The sequence below is a fragment of the Carcharodon carcharias genome, chromosome 21 (genome assembly GCF_017639515.1).
Source record: "Carcharodon carcharias isolate sCarCar2 chromosome 21, sCarCar2.pri, whole genome shotgun sequence".
Lineage (NCBI taxonomy): Eukaryota > Metazoa > Chordata > Chondrichthyes > Lamniformes > Lamnidae > Carcharodon > Carcharodon carcharias.
Window position 1 is genome coordinate 57,015,939 of NC_054487.1, and position 17,775 is coordinate 57,033,713.

The following is a 17,775-nucleotide window of genomic DNA, read 5'->3' on the forward strand; positions in this document are numbered from 1 at the left end:
AAGTATGATGTTGTAACCATTTGTGCTGTAAACTGCCCATTTGGTTCTAAGATGAAAGAGAGTTGGGGTCAAGAATAACCAACCAGCATTTCTACTTGGTTGCAAGGCTAAATTGTCATGGGGAAGAGTGCAGAGGAAGCCAACTTTGAGATCGGATCACAGGCTTCCCTACAAATCGATAAATATCAGAGACAAACAGCAGCGACCAGAGAGGAAGAATCATCAGCACAGGCTTTACTGCGGGTAGCGGATATAGGAAACTCTCTGAAAACTAAGGGAAGCACCTGGAGGCGGTTACTTGAAGTTACTGCTCAAGAAAATAGGGAAATGCAAGCCATTGAAAGCTGGGAGCAACTGTAGACTGTTATTAGGACTGTAATTTCATGGCGACTGCATTGTGCAATAAGTATAAAAGGGGATCTTTCATTCTGTAGTTTAAAGTATAAGTTGCCTACAAAAAAATTTAGTCATTGGCGTTTTAGTCATTTGTTACAGGAAAGTCTTAAAATGTGAAATTTTGTTGTGTCATCCTTTTCAGCTATTAACCAGAAGCTCTAATTACTTTTTCAATGTTATCTACAGTGACTGTAACACAAGTAATAAATCATGTGTGAGCCTCTGCAGTTATCAACTTGGGTTCTAAAGCACAGTAGAGGCGGTCAGAGCAGTAACAATGATGTGCCATATAATTCTAGGGGTTTCACAGTCCAGGGAAGTTTAGATTGTAAAAACTTCAGCTGGCCAAGTATCCCTGTAGGCCCACAGAAAAGTAGATGAAAAGCTCACCCCTGACCTCTCAGACTAAATTTGAAGGCGCACCATATCCTGGGTTCAAGGACTGTTTCAAAAAGCAGGCTTGCATGACATCTCACTTGAGATGAATGAGTGTGATATAATTTAGATGGAGGCTATTCAGCCCATCGTATCTCTATCAGCTCTTCGGCAAAGCTATGCAATTCATCCCACTACCCCCCCTCTTTTCCCTTCAGTTTATTGAATTCTCTTTGGAATGTTACTACTAATTCTGCTTTCACCACATTTTCAGGCAGGGCATTCTAGATCATCATAACTCATCAAAACAAATATTCCTTCATTGTGCCTCTGGTTCTTTTGCCAGTCACCTTAAATCTGCACCTCTAATTATTGACCCTACTGCGGCTGCAAGCAATTTCTCCTTAACCGCTATTAAAATTAATAATTTTGAATACCTCATTAAATCTCTGCTTAAAAAGCACATTGTAAAGTGTATAAATATGTACAGTAAACTTCATTCTTCGAACAGTTTCTCTTGAGCTGTATCCATACTGGTAGAATAAAGTCTTTGCCTTGTTTGGACCTTTAACACCTCTGTGTTGAGTGTTATTTGATACACTACAATGCTGATCAACAAAATTCTCACTATACATTTCAGGGATTCCTTGCCTGATTTACCCTTTAGATTGTTGCAATGAAACAGTCTCGTGTCTCTTAACCTGTTCAAGCGGGAGGCATAGAAGGTCACATGGTACACCACCAAGCTGGGGACAGAATTTCATCCTGGTTCTAACGTCTTCCCCTCTGACTCCTGATGATTTGCTCTTGACGTTTTAAGGCTATCCTGGCCATTTTACTGATCTGTGATGATATTTGCTGAGTTAACTACTTTCCACTCAACCCCAGCAATCTCTCACTTTTGTCCACCCGAGTGAGATTTTGTATCTTACTCTCTAATGCTATAACCCATTAAGTTTTTTAACTAACAGGCATTTTTCACAACTTTTCACCCAAATATTATATGCAACTTTCTTGTAAACATCTCATGGTAAAATTCATAGCAGTCACGGTGATCATACTAACCACAGCTACTCCTCTTTGTATGTAACATCCTAATAGGATGGTATCACAAATGAATTAAGTGATTCATGGCCTAAACATTAGAAAGCTGCATAATGGCACTTTTTCCAGCTGGTGCATTTCTGGTGAAAGGTTGTTGCAAACATGGTTCAAAGCTTGTGAATAACATCAAGAAGCAGAATGGTGCCAGAATTTTTTGTTTCCTACTATGGTGGGTATCATAGATATTCCCGCATGCCATGGGCTCCAACTGTTCAAACGTTAACAAGGAAACTGTCCCCCTATAGTGAGGTCAGTGTGTTCAAATTGGTATATGTGAAAATACTTCATTTGGAAGGTTATTTAAAAGGTCACAGAACTCAATTATAATAGGAAATTATTATTTTGTTTTTGCCGAAAATTATTACAATGGCAATAAGGAGGAATCTTTAGTTCTGTATTGTGATTACTTAGTACTACTATGGTTCTTTAACTAAAAGATAGTTAAAAAACTGGCGAGCAAACCTTTTCAAGGTCTTCTTTCCCCATTGTCAGAAGTCCTCTGAATGATACATCATTCTCCTACAGAAAGTAATAATAAAAAATATTTTAAAATCAGTATATTTACAGATGCTTTCTTTTACTAACATGGAGTTAAACTCCAATGGTGGGACAGTAACATGCAACTATATTATAAAGTGTCAATTTAACAGCTTGTAAAAACAATTAACTTTTCCATAATGAATTAACCCTAAATTCTACTTTCTATTATACCTAACAATTTATATAGATTAGATACATTTTTAAGTTTAAGAAACTATTGCAAACTTTTTACAAATCAACTTCTATAATGGCCTCAGTTGAAGTTCTATTGTATAATTGTTAAAAGACTCCAAGCTTTGAAAAGATATCCCTCATAATAAAATTACTCATTGTCTCTCATTTTAAAAATGGGGCTTGCCTGTACTAGAGAACACATTTATCCGAAATAAAGGCAAAAATCACAAAACCAACACAGCAATACTGGATATTTTAACAGATATCTCAGTGGCTATACAAAATGCCAATGTTAAAACAAGTATTTTCTGTTATCAAAAAAATTAACAAACATACCTCAAATAACCCCTGAAGATGTTCAAGTTCAAGTCCAGACAGAAACAGTTCTACATCACCAAAATTTGAAGTTGAACTATAAAAATTGATTAAATCTTTTAATATACAGCAGGAAAAAGCATGATGGTTAAAACATCAAAAATTCTTTACAAAAATCAAAATAACACAGGGTCCTACGTACATCAAAAATTGACAATATTTTAAAAATTTATAATATCTGATTGCCCCTGACATCCACCGTTTATGACATTGGGGCCAAAACCAATTTTAGAGCTCAATAAACAAACTGAACTCTTGTTGAACATCTTGCTGTTACATGCCTGACAAGGCCATACATCCTTACTGTTCTTCATTTTTGGTGACCTTGCTATGTAATATTGATCACTTTTCATTAAATAAAACAAGAGAAAATTATTAAGTGCATAATGTACAAGTCTAAAACTCAGGAAACTGAAAATTTGACAACAAACTGACAAAGTTCGAAAAATCTGCTTGCCTGTAACTATTGCATCATTCATTATTACATGGCGATAAAAATGGATTAAGAGATTATTTTCCTTTGCATTCAGTAGTTATAATTCAGAACCATTTCCATGCAACAATTCCTCTTCTGCTTTAAACTGACCAATATTTAGGCACAATTATTAAAATTGTTAAACCAAGTACAACGGGAAAATACATAATTTGACAAATTCTTATGAAGTAATATAAACCAAAACAATGCTAACGTTTTTTAAACAAGGTACTGAATATTGTTTATTACCATATTCTGTTGTTCTTTCCTGCATTAGAATGATTTATGAAGTATTTGAAAATCGCCTCCTCTTTAGATACATTCTGGAGTTTTCCCAATAAGGATGAATTTGAAGTCACCATGAGTAATGATGCTAACTGGAGGTAGAAAAAAAGTGTTTTTGTTTAATTATAGTGAATCAAACAGTGATCTTTATTATAAATTATTTATTAGTGGTCAACATGTGCATCTCTTGTTTAAATTTGCAATAAACAAACGACTTTGGCAAAAGTAAAGCCTGCCGCATTAGTTTACAGATTACATATCTACTAGTAAACATAGACAATAACAAAATAAATTAAACATATTGCAAAAGTATATTAAGTGCTTTAGTTATGTTTTCTCTAGCCTAAGCATTAGTGGTAATCACACTGAATTCAATTACTGACTTATGCAACTGTACTAGTAACTTTCAACTAAGGAATTTAATTATTAGTGCTGAGCTCAATAAGTCAGGCATCAGTAAAGATCAACAGAATATGGTAACAAACAATGTTTAGTACCTTGTTAAAAAAAATTGGTGGCACTGTTTTGATTTATATTTCTTCATAAGGATTTGTCAAATTATGTATTTGCCCAATATACTCAGGCAGTCACTGTACTCGTGCACCAGTTTTCTCTTAATCTGGGGTGCTGGTTTTGATTTGACTCTAATATTTTACAATACAAAGCAACTTTCAGATGCTTAATAACTGATCATTGCCATTCTGGAACCATTCTTATCTTCAGTTGGTTCTTATAAATCCAATATGAAATAGTATTCAGAGAGTTAAAAGTACTGCTACTTCACCAGTAAAGGAAGCTAACACAATCTTGATAACCTAATTCTTTCTGAGAAATGGTTAAAAACTACAAATTCAACCCTGTTTTCCCTGCTTGCATTTTTGGTGTTTACCTGTGAATGATGATTTTTCTCAGCAATATCAGCTGCCATCTCTCCATTTTTGGTCTTCAACGTTTTATCAGCTCCCAACTCAATTAATTTCAGCACTGTATTTTGGTGGCCTTGACCTGAAGCCCATGTCAGTGCCTAAGTGTTATTGGGAAGAAAAGCCTAATTAGCGGCTGCACAAAACTTTCCAAGTCATCATAATCTTTTAGGTAAAATCACTGTAGCTATCATACTTGTGATAAAGTAGCCAAAAAATCCTATCAAGGAATGAGGCACAGCAATAAAATAATTTCCTCTGCAAAATTAACCCACAGATTTTAACATTTCCATTCTCTGGTAATGTTCTAGCTGTAACTTTTCCACACCCTCGCTTCCCAAAGCATAACATGTTTACTATGAGGTAGCTTTAAAAATGGCTTTTGTTACAATGCAGTCATGCGTAGAGTTGAGCTACTTTCAATCAAAGGTATTTTTCAAGTTTTAATACAAACAATGAAACTAGACCAAAGTTGCATACTGTATAGCCATTTTCATCCTGGATATTTATTTCTGCTCCATGAGCCACCAGTAGTGTAATGGTCTGAGTATGTCCTTCTCTAGCTGCGTACATCAATGGAGTCATCTGATTCCTGAAAGGGAGAATAAAACAGTAAACCTGCAATCAAAACATGTTTTCAAAACATTAAAATCACCAAAGGTGCACTTCATAAAAAGTGTACATTTAAGACAGGACTGGAACTCTGTAAATTGTTAGGAACTAGAGAAAGTTGAAGTAAGTTGCATTTGTATTTGAGAGTGTTAGGAATGAGTTTCAACTTTAAGTTTAAGTTTAATTTGTATTTCTGTATTGGTGTGTTAAGAAAGGGGGAACTTGAGTTTTAGTTTCACTTAAAAGATGCCTGCATTTTAATTAGGTTTTACGATTCTTGAGGGAAATTAAAACAAATACAAGACAAGAAAAACTGGATTATTGCTTAGCAACAGGAGGCCCACACAGGGACAGAGGAATCAAAAGCAGTTTGAGTTCAGCTGGTTTATGCTCCAAGGTTGGAAACAGCTACCAGGAGAAGCTGGACACATGGGAGGGAACTGCAGGAAGCAGGTTCCAAAAACTAAAGAAAGTCCCCCAAACCAGGAAGTGGAACAGGGAAGGTCCCAAGAGGACAGCTAAGTCGAAGGACAAGGACAGGAGCTTGGTAAAGGTCCTGTTCAGTGGAAGTGAAAGTAAGGAGCAGGGGAGAAGGCACCAAGTTTAAAGGGAGAAAACAGTGCAGGAGCAGGAACAGAATCCATTGCAAGTGATTTTCTGGCCACGGTTAGATAGATAAGAGTGGAATCAGGGGATAGCAGTCCCATCCAGCTGGAAGACAGAGGAGAGGCATTAGAGGAGGATAGTGGAGTCAACTGTGTTAAACGCTGCAGACAGGAGAAGCAGGGCAAGGGGGGAAAGTTTACTTTTGCCACAATCACATAGGATGTCATTTGTGACTTTGATTAGAGCTGTTCTGGCACTGTGGTAGGGGTGGAAATGTGACTGGAGGAATTCAAATATGAAGTTCAAGGAAGATGGGAATAGATTTGGGAGATGGCAACATATTCAAGGACTTTGGAGAGGAAAGGGAGGTGGAGATGGGGTGGTAGTTGCAAGAACAGTGGGGTTAAAGGTTGTATTTTTTGAGAAGAGGGGCGATGCATGCAGATTTGAAGAAAAAAGTGACAAAATCTGGAATGAGAGAGAACTGTGAACAACATCTGCTAATATGGGGACCAGGAAGGGGAGTTCTGCGGTAAGCAGTTTAATGAGAATACGATTGAGGAAGTGGGAGTTGGGTCTCATGGACAAGTTGAGCTCAGGGTCGGAATTTTTAAAATATTCATTCATGGGATGTGGGTGCTTCTGGCTAGGACAGTATTTTTTGCCCATCCCTAATTGTCCTTGCGGTGGTGGTGGCTGCCTTCTTGAATCACTCCAGTCCATGTGGTACAGCTAGGGAGAGTGTTCCAGGATTTTGACCCAGCGACAGTGAAGGAATGACGATATATTTCCAAGTCAATACGGTGAGGGACTTGGATGGGAACTTCCAGGTCGTGGTATTCCCATGTGCTTGCTGCCTTTGTCCTTCTAGACGGTAGTGGTTGTGGGTTTGGAAGTTGCTGTCTGAGGAGGCTTTATGAGTTCCTGCAGTGCATCTTGCAGATGGCACACGCTGTTGCCACTGTGTGTCGGTGGTGGAGGGAGTGAATATTTGTGGCTGAGGTGTCCTGGATGGTGTCAAACTTCTTGAGTATTGTTGGAGCTGCACTCATTCAAGCAAGTATTCCATCACATGCCTGACTTGTGCCTTGTAGATGGTGGACAGACTTCAGGGAGTCAGAAGCTGAGTTACTCACTGCAGAAATTCCAGCCTTTGATCTGCTCTGTGTTTTTATGGCTGCTACAGTTAAGTTTCTGGTCAATGGTAACCCAAGAATATTGATATTGGGGGATTCAGTGAGGGTAATGCCATTGAATGTCAAAAGGAGATGGTTGGAATTTCTCTTGTTGGAGATGGTCATTGCCTGCTATTTGTGTAGCACAAATGTTACTTGTCAGTATCAGCCCAAGCCTGAATGCTGTCCAGGTCTTGCTGCACATGGATACAGACTGCTTCAGTGTCTGAGGAGTCACAAATGGTACAGAACATTGTGCAACATCCACTCTTCTGACCTTATGATGGACGGAGGATCACTGATGAAACAGCTGAAGATGGCTGGGCCTAGGACACTGAAGAACTACTGCAACAATGCCCTGGGACTGAAATGATTGATCTCCAGTTGAATAAAGGCAACTGCAGAGGCATGAGGGAGGAGCTGGCCAGAACTGATTGGGAGATGAGCCTAGCAGGAAAGACAGTGGAACAGCAATGGCAGGAGTTTCTGGGAGTAATTTGGGAGACACAGCAAAAATTCATCCCTAGGAAGAAGAAGCATACTAAAGGGAGGACGAGGCAACCATGGCTGACAAGGGAAGTCAGGGACAGCATAAAAGCTAAAAAGAAACCATACAATGCGGCGAAGAGCAGTGGAAAACCAGGGGATTGGGAAGCAAAGACCAACAGAGGACAACTAAAAAAGAAATAAGGAGGGAGAAGATTAAATATGAGGGTAAACTAGCCAGTAATATAAAAGAAGATTGCAAGAGTTTTTTTCAGATATATAAAGGGTAAGAGAGAGACAAAAGTGGACATTGGGCTGCTGGAAAATGACGCTGGAGAAGTAGTAGTGGGGAACAAAGAAATGGCGGAGGAACTGAATAGGTACTTTGCGTCAGTCTTCATGGTGGAAGACACGAGTAACATCTCCAAAGTTCAAGAGAGTTGGGGAGAAGAGGTGAGTATGGTGGCCATTACCAAGGAGAAGGTGCTAGGAAAGCTGAAAGGTCTGAAGGTGGATTAATCACCTGGACCAGATGGATTACACCCCAGGGTTCTGAAGGAGATAGCTGAAGAGATAGTGGAGGCGTTAGTGGTGATCTTTCAGGAATCACTCGAGCCAGGGAGGGTCCCAGAGGACTGGAAAATCGCTAATGTAACCTCCCTGTTTAAGAAAGGAGTGAGGTAAAAGAAGGGAAATTACAAGCTGATTAGCCTGACCTTGGTCGTTGGTAAGATTTTAGAGTCCATTATTAAGGATGAGATTTCAGAATACTTGGCAGTGCATGGTAAAATAGGGCAAAGTCAGCATGGTTTCATCAAGGGGAGGTCATGCCTGACAAATCTGTTAGAATTCTTTGAGGAGGTAACGAGTTGGTTAGACTTGGACTTCCAGAAGGCCTTTGACAAGGCGCCGCACAGGAGGCTGCTCAGTAAGATAAGAGCCCATGGTGTTAGAGGCAAGGTACTAGCGTGGATAGAAGATTGGCTGTCTGGCAGGAGGCAGAGGGTGGGGATAAGGGTGTCCTTCTCAGGATGGTGGCCGGTGACTAGTGGAGTTCCGCAGAAATCGGTGTTGGGACCACAACTTTTCATTTTATACATTAATGATCTAGATGAAGGAACTGAGGGCATTCTGGCTAACTTTGCAGATGATACAAAGATAGGTGGAGGGACAGGTAGTATTGAGGAGGTGGGGAGGCTGCAGAAGGATTTGGACAGGTTAGGAGAATGGGCAAAGAAGTGGCAGATGGAATACAATGTGGGGAAGTGTGAGGTCATGCACTTTGGCAGGAAGAATAGAGGTGCAGACTATTTTCTAAATGGGGAGAGAATTCAGAAATCTGGAGTGCAAAGGAACTTGGAAGTCCTAGTCCAGGATTCTCTTAAGGTTAACTTGGTAGTTGGTAGTTAGGAAGGCAAATGCAATGTTGACATTTATTTCAAGAGGACTAGAATATAAAATCTGGGATGTGCTGCTGAGGCTTTATAAGGCTGTGGTCAGACCACATTTAGAATATTGTGCGCAATTTTGGGCCCCGTATCTCAGGAAGGATGTGCTGGCCCTGGAGACGGTCCAGAGGAGGTTCACGAGAATGATCCCAGGAATGAAAGGCTTAACATATGAGGAACGTTTGAGGACTCTGGGTCTATAGTCGATGGAGTTTAGAAGGATGAGGGGGGATCTGATTGAAACTTACAGAATACTGAAAGGCCTGGATAGAGTAGACGTGGGGAAGATGTTTCCATTAGTAGGAGAGACTTGGACCCGAGGGCACAGCCTCAGAGTAAAGGGAAGAACTTTTAGAACAGAGATGAGGAGAAACTTCTTTAACCAGAGAGTGGTGAATCTATGGAATTCATTGCCACAGAAGGCTATGGAGGCCAGGTCATTGAGTGTATTTAAGACTGAGATAGATACGTTCTTGATTGGTAAGGGGATCAAAGGTTACGGGGAGAAGAAGGGAGAATGGGGTTGAGAAACTTATCAGCCATGATTGAATGGCGGAGCAGATTCGATGGGCTGAAGGGCCTAATTTCTGCTCCTATGTCTTATGGTCTTATGGTACTGAAGACTTGGAGTAGGGAATTGGGAGGGCAGAGTACCTAAGAGTGGAGAAAAGATAGGAGGCATAACCATAAAAGAGGGGGGCCTGGGAGGGGTAAAGGAAAAAGAGGTTAAAAAGAGCAAAAGTGGAACGAAATAGAGGGTCCTGAGCAATAGCCAAAATACACATGCAAATGGACTCAGGGAGAGCATGAGTTATTTAGGTCTAGTCACATAAAAATTAGGATACTCTTATAAAGCCATGCTTTATATTAAAAAAGACTATATGTATTTACTGGCAGAGATCCAATGAGTTTTAAAAGACTGAAACAGCATTCCACTGACTTGAAATAGCAGCTTTTAAGATGGCTGAACATTTGCATGGCTGTACCTTACAAATTCCAAAGCCATGGAAATGAAGTCAACCTGTCTGCAGGAACCCATCAAAGATAATCACCTATGAGGAATGTGAATAAGTCACATGGCATGACTCATTTGCAGAACATCCACATAGCACCTGGGTGGGGAACAAGTCATTAGATGCAATCACTTTGGACAACAAACTCTGGCTAAGAAAGGAATTCATTCAGCTATAATCTAATCAAATTGAAACCATGCACCAGGAATCTACTAGCCATGATCATATTTGGGTCACAGGTCAGTTGAAGAGAGAGAATTGTGTGACAAGCCAGCTAACCCTCTTTTGTGTTTAAGAAACTTTCCCTAGCCAAAAAGGTACAAGCAGATGAGATACCGAAGGAACAGGACAGCTGAGTGGATCCCGCTTTATCCAGCATGCAAGTTTGAGTTATGTCTGCTGTTCGACATAAGCTTCAAATTTGCATCGGAGTACTGCTTTGGGCTGCAGTAGAGTGCTTAAGTTGGAGTTTGGTGACGAGGGAACTTAAGGGTTAATTTCTATCTAAAGTCTAGTCTTCCTTTAATTTAATAATTAACTAAAAGTTGCTATTTGGGTTGGAAGAAGGTGAGTTTTAGGCCAGCTTTAAAACAGGGTTTATACAGGCTCTGCTTGTAGCTACAACCAGTTAATTAGATAACTGGCTTAAACAGGTTTTCAAAGGCTAGATTCAGAGAGTATAAAAACAGGCCATCTTACAGTGCTGACTTTGTCTGCACAGGAGTGCTGCTTTGGGCTGCAGTAGAGTGCTTAAGTTGGAGTTTGGTGACTGAGGGACTTCGGTGAGGAGAGAACGAGGTGATCCTTTGAGTACTGTGAGTGCGGTCAGGTAAGTATTTACTACTTCTTTTGCTTATAGTTTTTAAGGTTTTATTTTGTCGTTCATCATTTGTAAGGGCTATATTCTGTAACAACGAGGAGCAGGGAAGAAGGGCCTTAGAGTAATTGATATTTTTTGAAATTAAGTATCTTCCAAAAGGTTTGATTTAATTTAAAGGGATAAATCATGGCAGGGAAGCTCAAAGCCGTGGTGTGCTCCTCCTGCTCTATGTGGGAAGCCGGGAACATTTTCAGTGCCCGAGGTTAGCATGTGTGCAGGAAGTGTCTCCAGCTGTAACCCCTGGAAGCCCAGGTTTCGGAGCTGGAGTGATGGCTGGGGATGCTGTGGAACATCCTCAAGGCGGAGAGTATCGTGGATAGCATGTATAGTGAGGTGGTCATACCACAGGCTAAGAGTCCACAAGCAGGAAGGGAATGGGTGACCACCAGGCAGAGCAAGAGGACTAGGTAGGCAGTGCAGGAATCTCCTGTGGCTATTTCCCTGCAAAACAGATATACCGCTTTGGATACTGTTGAGGGAAATGGCCTCTCAGGAGAAAGCAGCAACAGCCAAATTCATTGCACCATGGTTGGCTCTGCTGCACAGGAGAGGGGTAAAAATTGTGGGAATGCAATAGTTACAGAGGATTCAACTGTAAGGGAAAGAGATAATTGTTTCTGTGGCTGCAAACGAGTCTCCAGGATGGAGACTCGCTGGTGCTCGGGTCAAGGGTGTCTTCGTGTGGCTACAGGACATTCTGAAGGGGGAGGATGAACAGCCTGTGGTCGTGGTACACATTGGTATAAATGATATCGGTTTAAAAAAAGGTCCTAAAAGCAGAATATAGAGTTAGGAAGTAAGTTGAAAAGTAGGACCTCAAAGGTAGTGATCTCAGGATTACTACCAGTGCCATTACCAGTCAGTCAGTGTAGAAATAGCAGGATATATCAGATGAATACGTGGCTGAAGAGATGGTGGGCGGGGGAGGGTTTCAGGTTCCTAGGACATTGGGACTGGCTCTAGAGGAGGTGGGACCAGTACAAACTGGATGGGTTACACCTGGGCAGGGCCGGGACTGATGTCCTAGGGGGAATTTTTGCTAGAGTGGTTGGGGAGGGTTTAAACTAAAATGGCAGGGAGACAGGAACCTATGCAAGGAGTCAGAGGAGGGGGGAATCAAGGACAAGAACAAAAGACAGAAAGGGGAACAAGAAAAGTGATTGGCAGAGAAATCAAAGGCAAGAATCAAACAGGGTCTCAGTGGAAAATAGTGGGAATGGGACAAGTAATGTTATAAAGACAAGCCTTAAAGCTTTGAGCCTTAACGCAAGGAGCATTCGCAATAAAGTGGATGAATTAACCGCGCAAATAGATGTAAACAGGTATGTTTAGTTGGGATTACGGAGACATGGCTGCAGGGTGACAGGGATGGGAACTGAACATCCAGGCATATTCAGTATTTAGGAAGGATAGACAAAAAGGAAAAGGCGGTGAAGTTGCATTGCTGGTTAAAGAGGAAATTAACGCAAAAGTGAGGAAAGATATTAGCTCAGACGATGTGGAATCTGTATGGGTAGAGCTGAGAAACACAAAGGGGCAAAAAATGTTAATGGGGGTTGTATATAGACCCCCAAACTGTAGTAGTGATGTTGAGAATGACATTAAACAGGAAATTAGAGATGCATGCAATTAAGGAACATCTGTAATTATGGTGACTTTAATCTGCATATAGATTGGGCAAATTAAATGAGTAATACCATAGAGCAGGAACTCCTAGAGTATATACGGGATGGTTTTCCGGACCAATATATTGAGGAACCAACTGGAGAACAGGCCATTCTAGACTGGTTTTTGTGTAATGAGAAAAGAATAATTGGCAATCTAGTTGTGTGAGACCCCTTAGGGATGAACGACCAAAGTATGATAGAAATCTTCATCAAAATGGAGAGTGACTTGGTTGATTCTGAGTCTAGGGTCCTGAATCTTAATAAAGGAAACTACAATGGTATGAGGCGCGAGTTGGCTATGATTGATTGGGAAACATTACTTAAAGGGATGACGGTGGATAGGCAATGGCAAACATTCAAAGAGCGCGTGGGTGAACGGCAAAATTTTATTCCTGTGTGGTGCAAAAGTAAAACAGGAAAGGTGGCCAAACCATGGCTTACAAGGGAAATTAAAGATAGTATTAGATCCAAGGAAGAGGCATACATATTGGCCAGAAAAAACAACAGACCTTAGTTTTGGGAGCACTTTAGAATTCAGCAAAGAAGAACCAAGGGATTGATTAAGATGGGGAAAATAGAGTATGAGTATAAGCTTGCAGGGAACATAAAAACTGACTTTAAAAGTTTCTATAGGTATGTGAATAGAAAAAAATTGGTGAAGACAGATGTAGGTCCCTTACAGTCAGAAACAGGGGAATTTATAATGGGGAACAAAGAAATGGCTGACCAACTAAATACATACTTTGGTATGTTATTTGTGTCCTCCTTTCTGAAGACAGAACCAGAAATGTTGGGGAACACAGGGTTTAGTGAGAGGGAGGAACTGAAAGAAATCAGTATTAGTAGGAAAATGGTGTTGGCAAAATTTTTGGGATTGAAGGCCGATAAATCCCCAGGGCCTGATAAACTACATCCCAGAGCACATAAGGAAGTGGCCCTAGAAATAGTGGATGCATTGGTGGTCATCTTCTGAGATTCCATAGCCCCGGAACAGTTCCTACAGATTGGAAGGTAGCTAATGTAACCCCACTATTTAAAAGGGAGGCAGAGAGAAAACGGAATTATAGACCAGTCAGCCTGACGTTTGTAGTGGGGAAAATTCTAGAGTCCATTATAAAAGATTTAATAGCTGGGCATTTGGAAAACTGGCAGAATTGGACAGAGTCAGCATGGATTTATGAAAGGGAAATCATGCTTGACAAATCTACTGGAACTTTTCGAGGATAACTAATAGAGTTGATGAGGATGGATGTGGTTTATTTGGATTTTCAGAAAGCTTTCAACAAAGTTCCACATAAGAGATTAGCATGTAAAACTAAAGAGCATGGGATTGGGGGTAGTGTACTGAGATGGATAAAAAACTGGTTGGCAGACAGGAAACAGAGTAGGAATAAATGGGTCTTTTTCCGAATGGAAGGCAGTGACTAGTTCTGGAACCCCAGCTATTCACAATATACATTAATGATTTAGATGAGGGAACTAAATGTATTATCTCCAAATTTGCAGATGACACAAAGCTGGGTGGGAGGGTGAGCTTTGCAGATGACACAAAGCTGGGTGGGAGGGTGAGCTGTGAGGAGGATACAGAGATGCTTCAGTGTGATTTGGACAAGTTGAGTGAGTGGGCACATGTATGGCAGATGTAGTATAATGTGGATAAATGTGAGGTTATCCACTTTGGTAGCAAAAACAGGAAGGCAGATTATTATCTGAATGGCTATAAATTGAGAGAGGGGAATGTGTAACGAGACCTGGGTGTCCTCGTACACCAGTTGCTGAAGGTAAAAGCATGTAGGTGCAGCAGGCAGTAAAGGCGGCAAATGATATGTTGGCCTTCATAACGAGAGGATTCGAGTACAGGAGCAGGGATGTCTTGCTGCAGTTATAGAGTACCTTGGTGAGACCGCACTTCAAATATTATGTGCAGTTTTGGTCTCCTTATCTGAGAAAGGATGTTCTTGCTATAGAGGAAGTGCAGCGAAAGTTTACCCGACTGATTCCTGGGATGGTGGGCTGACATATGAGGAAAGATTGAGTCGGTTAGGATTATATTCACTGGAGTTCAGAAGAATTGGGGGGGGGATGCGGATCTCATGGAAACCTATAAAATTCTAATGGGACTAGACAGGGTAGATGCAGGAAGGATGTTCCTGATGGTGGGGGAGCCCAGAACCAGGGGTCACACTCTGAGGAAACAGGATAGACCATTTAGGACTGAGATGAGGAGAAATTTCTTCACCCAGAGAGTGGCGAGCCTGTGGAATTCGCTACCACAGAAAGTAGTTTAGGCCAAAGCATTGTATGTTTTCAAGAAGGAGTTCGATATAGCTCATGGGGCAAAAGGGATCAAAGGATACGGGGAGAAAGCGGGAGCAGGCAACTGAGTTGGATGATCAGCCATGATCATAATGAATGGCGGAGCAGGCTCCAAGGGCCAAATGGCCTCCTCCTGCTCCTAGTTTCTATGTTTCTATGTAATGTTTTAAGAATCAATCCAGCAGCCGCTAACTCCAAATAGTCTAACAACATATATAAATAATCTTGATGCTGAATCCAGAAGGAGCCACAAACTCAGCCTGAAACAATTCAAAGTCATCAATCAAAAGACCCATATACCTTTAATTTTTATTGGACTCTAGAAGGACCATTCAATTTATCCTCCACTCTGGAACTTACTTATGTATTTGTGTGAACGAGTGAGAGAGAAAGTTGAAGGATTTTTTTATTTTTATTTAGACCAGGTGTTAAGTGCCATAAATACTATTCTCTTTACTTTTTAAAAGCTTACAAGCAAACCTGTGTGTCTTTAATAGTCACAGCACGCAAACAGTTAAACGCTCTCTAAATTGGCAAGCATATCCTTTAAAAAAGAATCCGTTATGGTCAAAGATCCCTTTCCCCTCTTCACCTGATCGTAACAATGTATAAAAACCTGTTAGTAAATGGGATATAGGGTACAGGTATGAGATAATAAAAAGGATGCTGCCAGACTTGCTGAGGCTTTCCAGCACTTTGTGTTTTTATTTTGATACTAGGAAGGAGCTCAGTGTTAAGTTGGAGGTCCCATGGTGGGACAACAATGATGGGTGGGGTGGAGTCAGCATGAAGCATTAACGAGCAGTTATCAGAGTTTGGAGTCAGGTAAAGTGGGTAAAGTCCAGAAGCTATTTGAAGGTACAGTATTGGTCTTTTCCAGGTGTTTATCAGAGCTCACGAGGTAAGGTTGGAGGGTGGGGTTTGAAGTAACAAACAGAAACCATTTCAACAGTTAACTTGAGGTTTGGGATAAAATGTACCTACTGTTAGAATCAGAGGAACATTAACAGCAGCTCTGAAGTTAGATCACCGTGATACAACTCCAAAAATGACTTGTAAGTGAACAACAGCACCCAAATAGTTTACTAAAGCAATGATCAGGAGATGAACTATAACGTAATGGCACTGCCAGATTTGTACGTTCAAAGGTTCCTGAATACCCAAACACATCAAATTCAGTGTGGCAAAAATGTTTATTTGTAAGGCACGGTGGATGAAAGGGCAATCATGGTACAAAACTGCTTGAAATGCTCAGATCGTGAGGTCCATTAAGTACTATAATGTATTAATCGTTACTACCACAAGAGGTCCTATTTGTGCTTTTTAAGATGAAGCCTTTCAAAATATAAATGGGCATGTTTTTGTAGTACTTTTTTTCGAAAGCTAGTTATCACTTCAGAAATCATATCTCCTATAACTCTCCTTTTAAACAGCCAAAACAACTTCGCAAAAAAATTTGATATATAGATAATGAATGGTGCAGGAGAACATTAATAAGGCTGGTTTCTGAAAGCAAGAGTAAGGAATATATAAAAGATATATTCAAAATTAGCAAATGTAGGGATTGAAGGAGTTTTAACTCCCATAGAATATCAGATAGTAATACCGACTCAGTCCACTGACTCCTTGAAAAAAGGCTGGATAAATATCTGTTTAACAGCAGGATTGAAGGTTTCAAAATCAAGACAGGGTATATAATAAAATGATCTGTAACACAATGATTCTGTAAAGTAACTGGTTAAAGCTGTATGTGTGGACGACAAGATTAAACAGCAACAAACTCTAGGAATAATTTCTTTACTTTGTGCTCCTGACACACGCTAATGATTCCTAATGGATTTTTTCCAGCCCACAGCCTCAACACCCATTCTGTACAATTAAATATGTAGAACTTTTATATCAATACCAAACTCATTGATTTTAAATAAATCTTTTAAAAACTCCATGTTATGGGCTGTTCCTGCCTAGTTCTTACACCCACAAAAAGGATTACCCTGCATTTGCACTGCAGCTTTCTTGAGAAAGACAATGATTTCCTATCCATGGCTATCTTCATGGAGGATCTAAATAGTGCTCCCTGGTTACATTCCAAAAGAGGAAGGCTCCCAGGAAGTTTTATTCAGATATATGGCCAAGGTGGCATGATTGCAAACATTAAGCCTAGTATTTGGAACCAGTTCCTGAAGCTGCATGAAGTTCAAGTGCATTACCTGCTTCAATGACTAGGCTATCACAAAGTGGTTTTATCAAACATTTTGTAAGAAGGTAGAATTGCAGGGAGCAAATGTGTAAAGCTCTATCCTGCACAATTACATTTCCTATTTTCATCATCTTAATTCTCTCTGCTGCAGCCATCTAGAAATTTGCTTCCAGACCTTTGCCAACACCACATTGATTTTTATAATTAGAAAAGGATAGGAGCCATGGAGCAGGATTGAACACTCCCTGGTCTCTTTTCACAATGCAGTTTATGGAGAAATAGTAAATTTTCTTACCTGCTGGAAGTATTTGGATTTGCATTTCTGGACAACAGCAACTCTATACACTTCACCACTTTTTCTTCTGACTCATTACTAGCACAGGCAGCCATCAATACTGTATACTGATCTACATAATTAAAAATAAAACACAAAATGTATGACTGTAAAAGGGGAAAATTTTCTAGAGAAAATACAAAACTATGAAACATAAAGAATGAAAGGAATGGTGTTAAACAATTTGATACAAATGTGAAAATTACCTATGCAGTAGATAATTGAGATAGTTCTACCTATTACTTGCACCAATACAAATTAATGATTGAATTTTGGTCTTCAAACAAAATATATAAAGTTGCATTTTTATTGGTCAAATGTGATATCAATGTGTTGAAAAATTAAATATTTAAGTGTGATGAAATTAAGTGATTTAGGCACCAAACAAATT

General features: G+C 40.1%; 1 protein-coding gene across 1 annotated transcript in view; it reads right to left on the reverse strand.

Moving 5' to 3' along the window:
* Positions 1–17,775, reverse strand: part of asz1 (ankyrin repeat, SAM and basic leucine zipper domain containing 1) — a 127,114-nt gene that overhangs the window by 59,978 nt on the left and 49,361 nt on the right. The window contains exons 4-9 of the mRNA XM_041215657.1: positions 17,346–17,457; positions 5,128–5,239; positions 4,614–4,748; positions 3,689–3,816; positions 2,926–3,001; positions 2,338–2,394 (exon numbers count right to left, since the gene is read on the reverse strand). Coding sequence (XP_041071591.1) covers positions 2,338–2,394; positions 2,926–3,001; positions 3,689–3,816; positions 4,614–4,748; positions 5,128–5,239; positions 17,346–17,457 — 620 coding nt within the window. The remainder of the gene's footprint in view (positions 1–2,337; positions 2,395–2,925; positions 3,002–3,688; positions 3,817–4,613; positions 4,749–5,127; positions 5,240–17,345; positions 17,458–17,775) is intronic.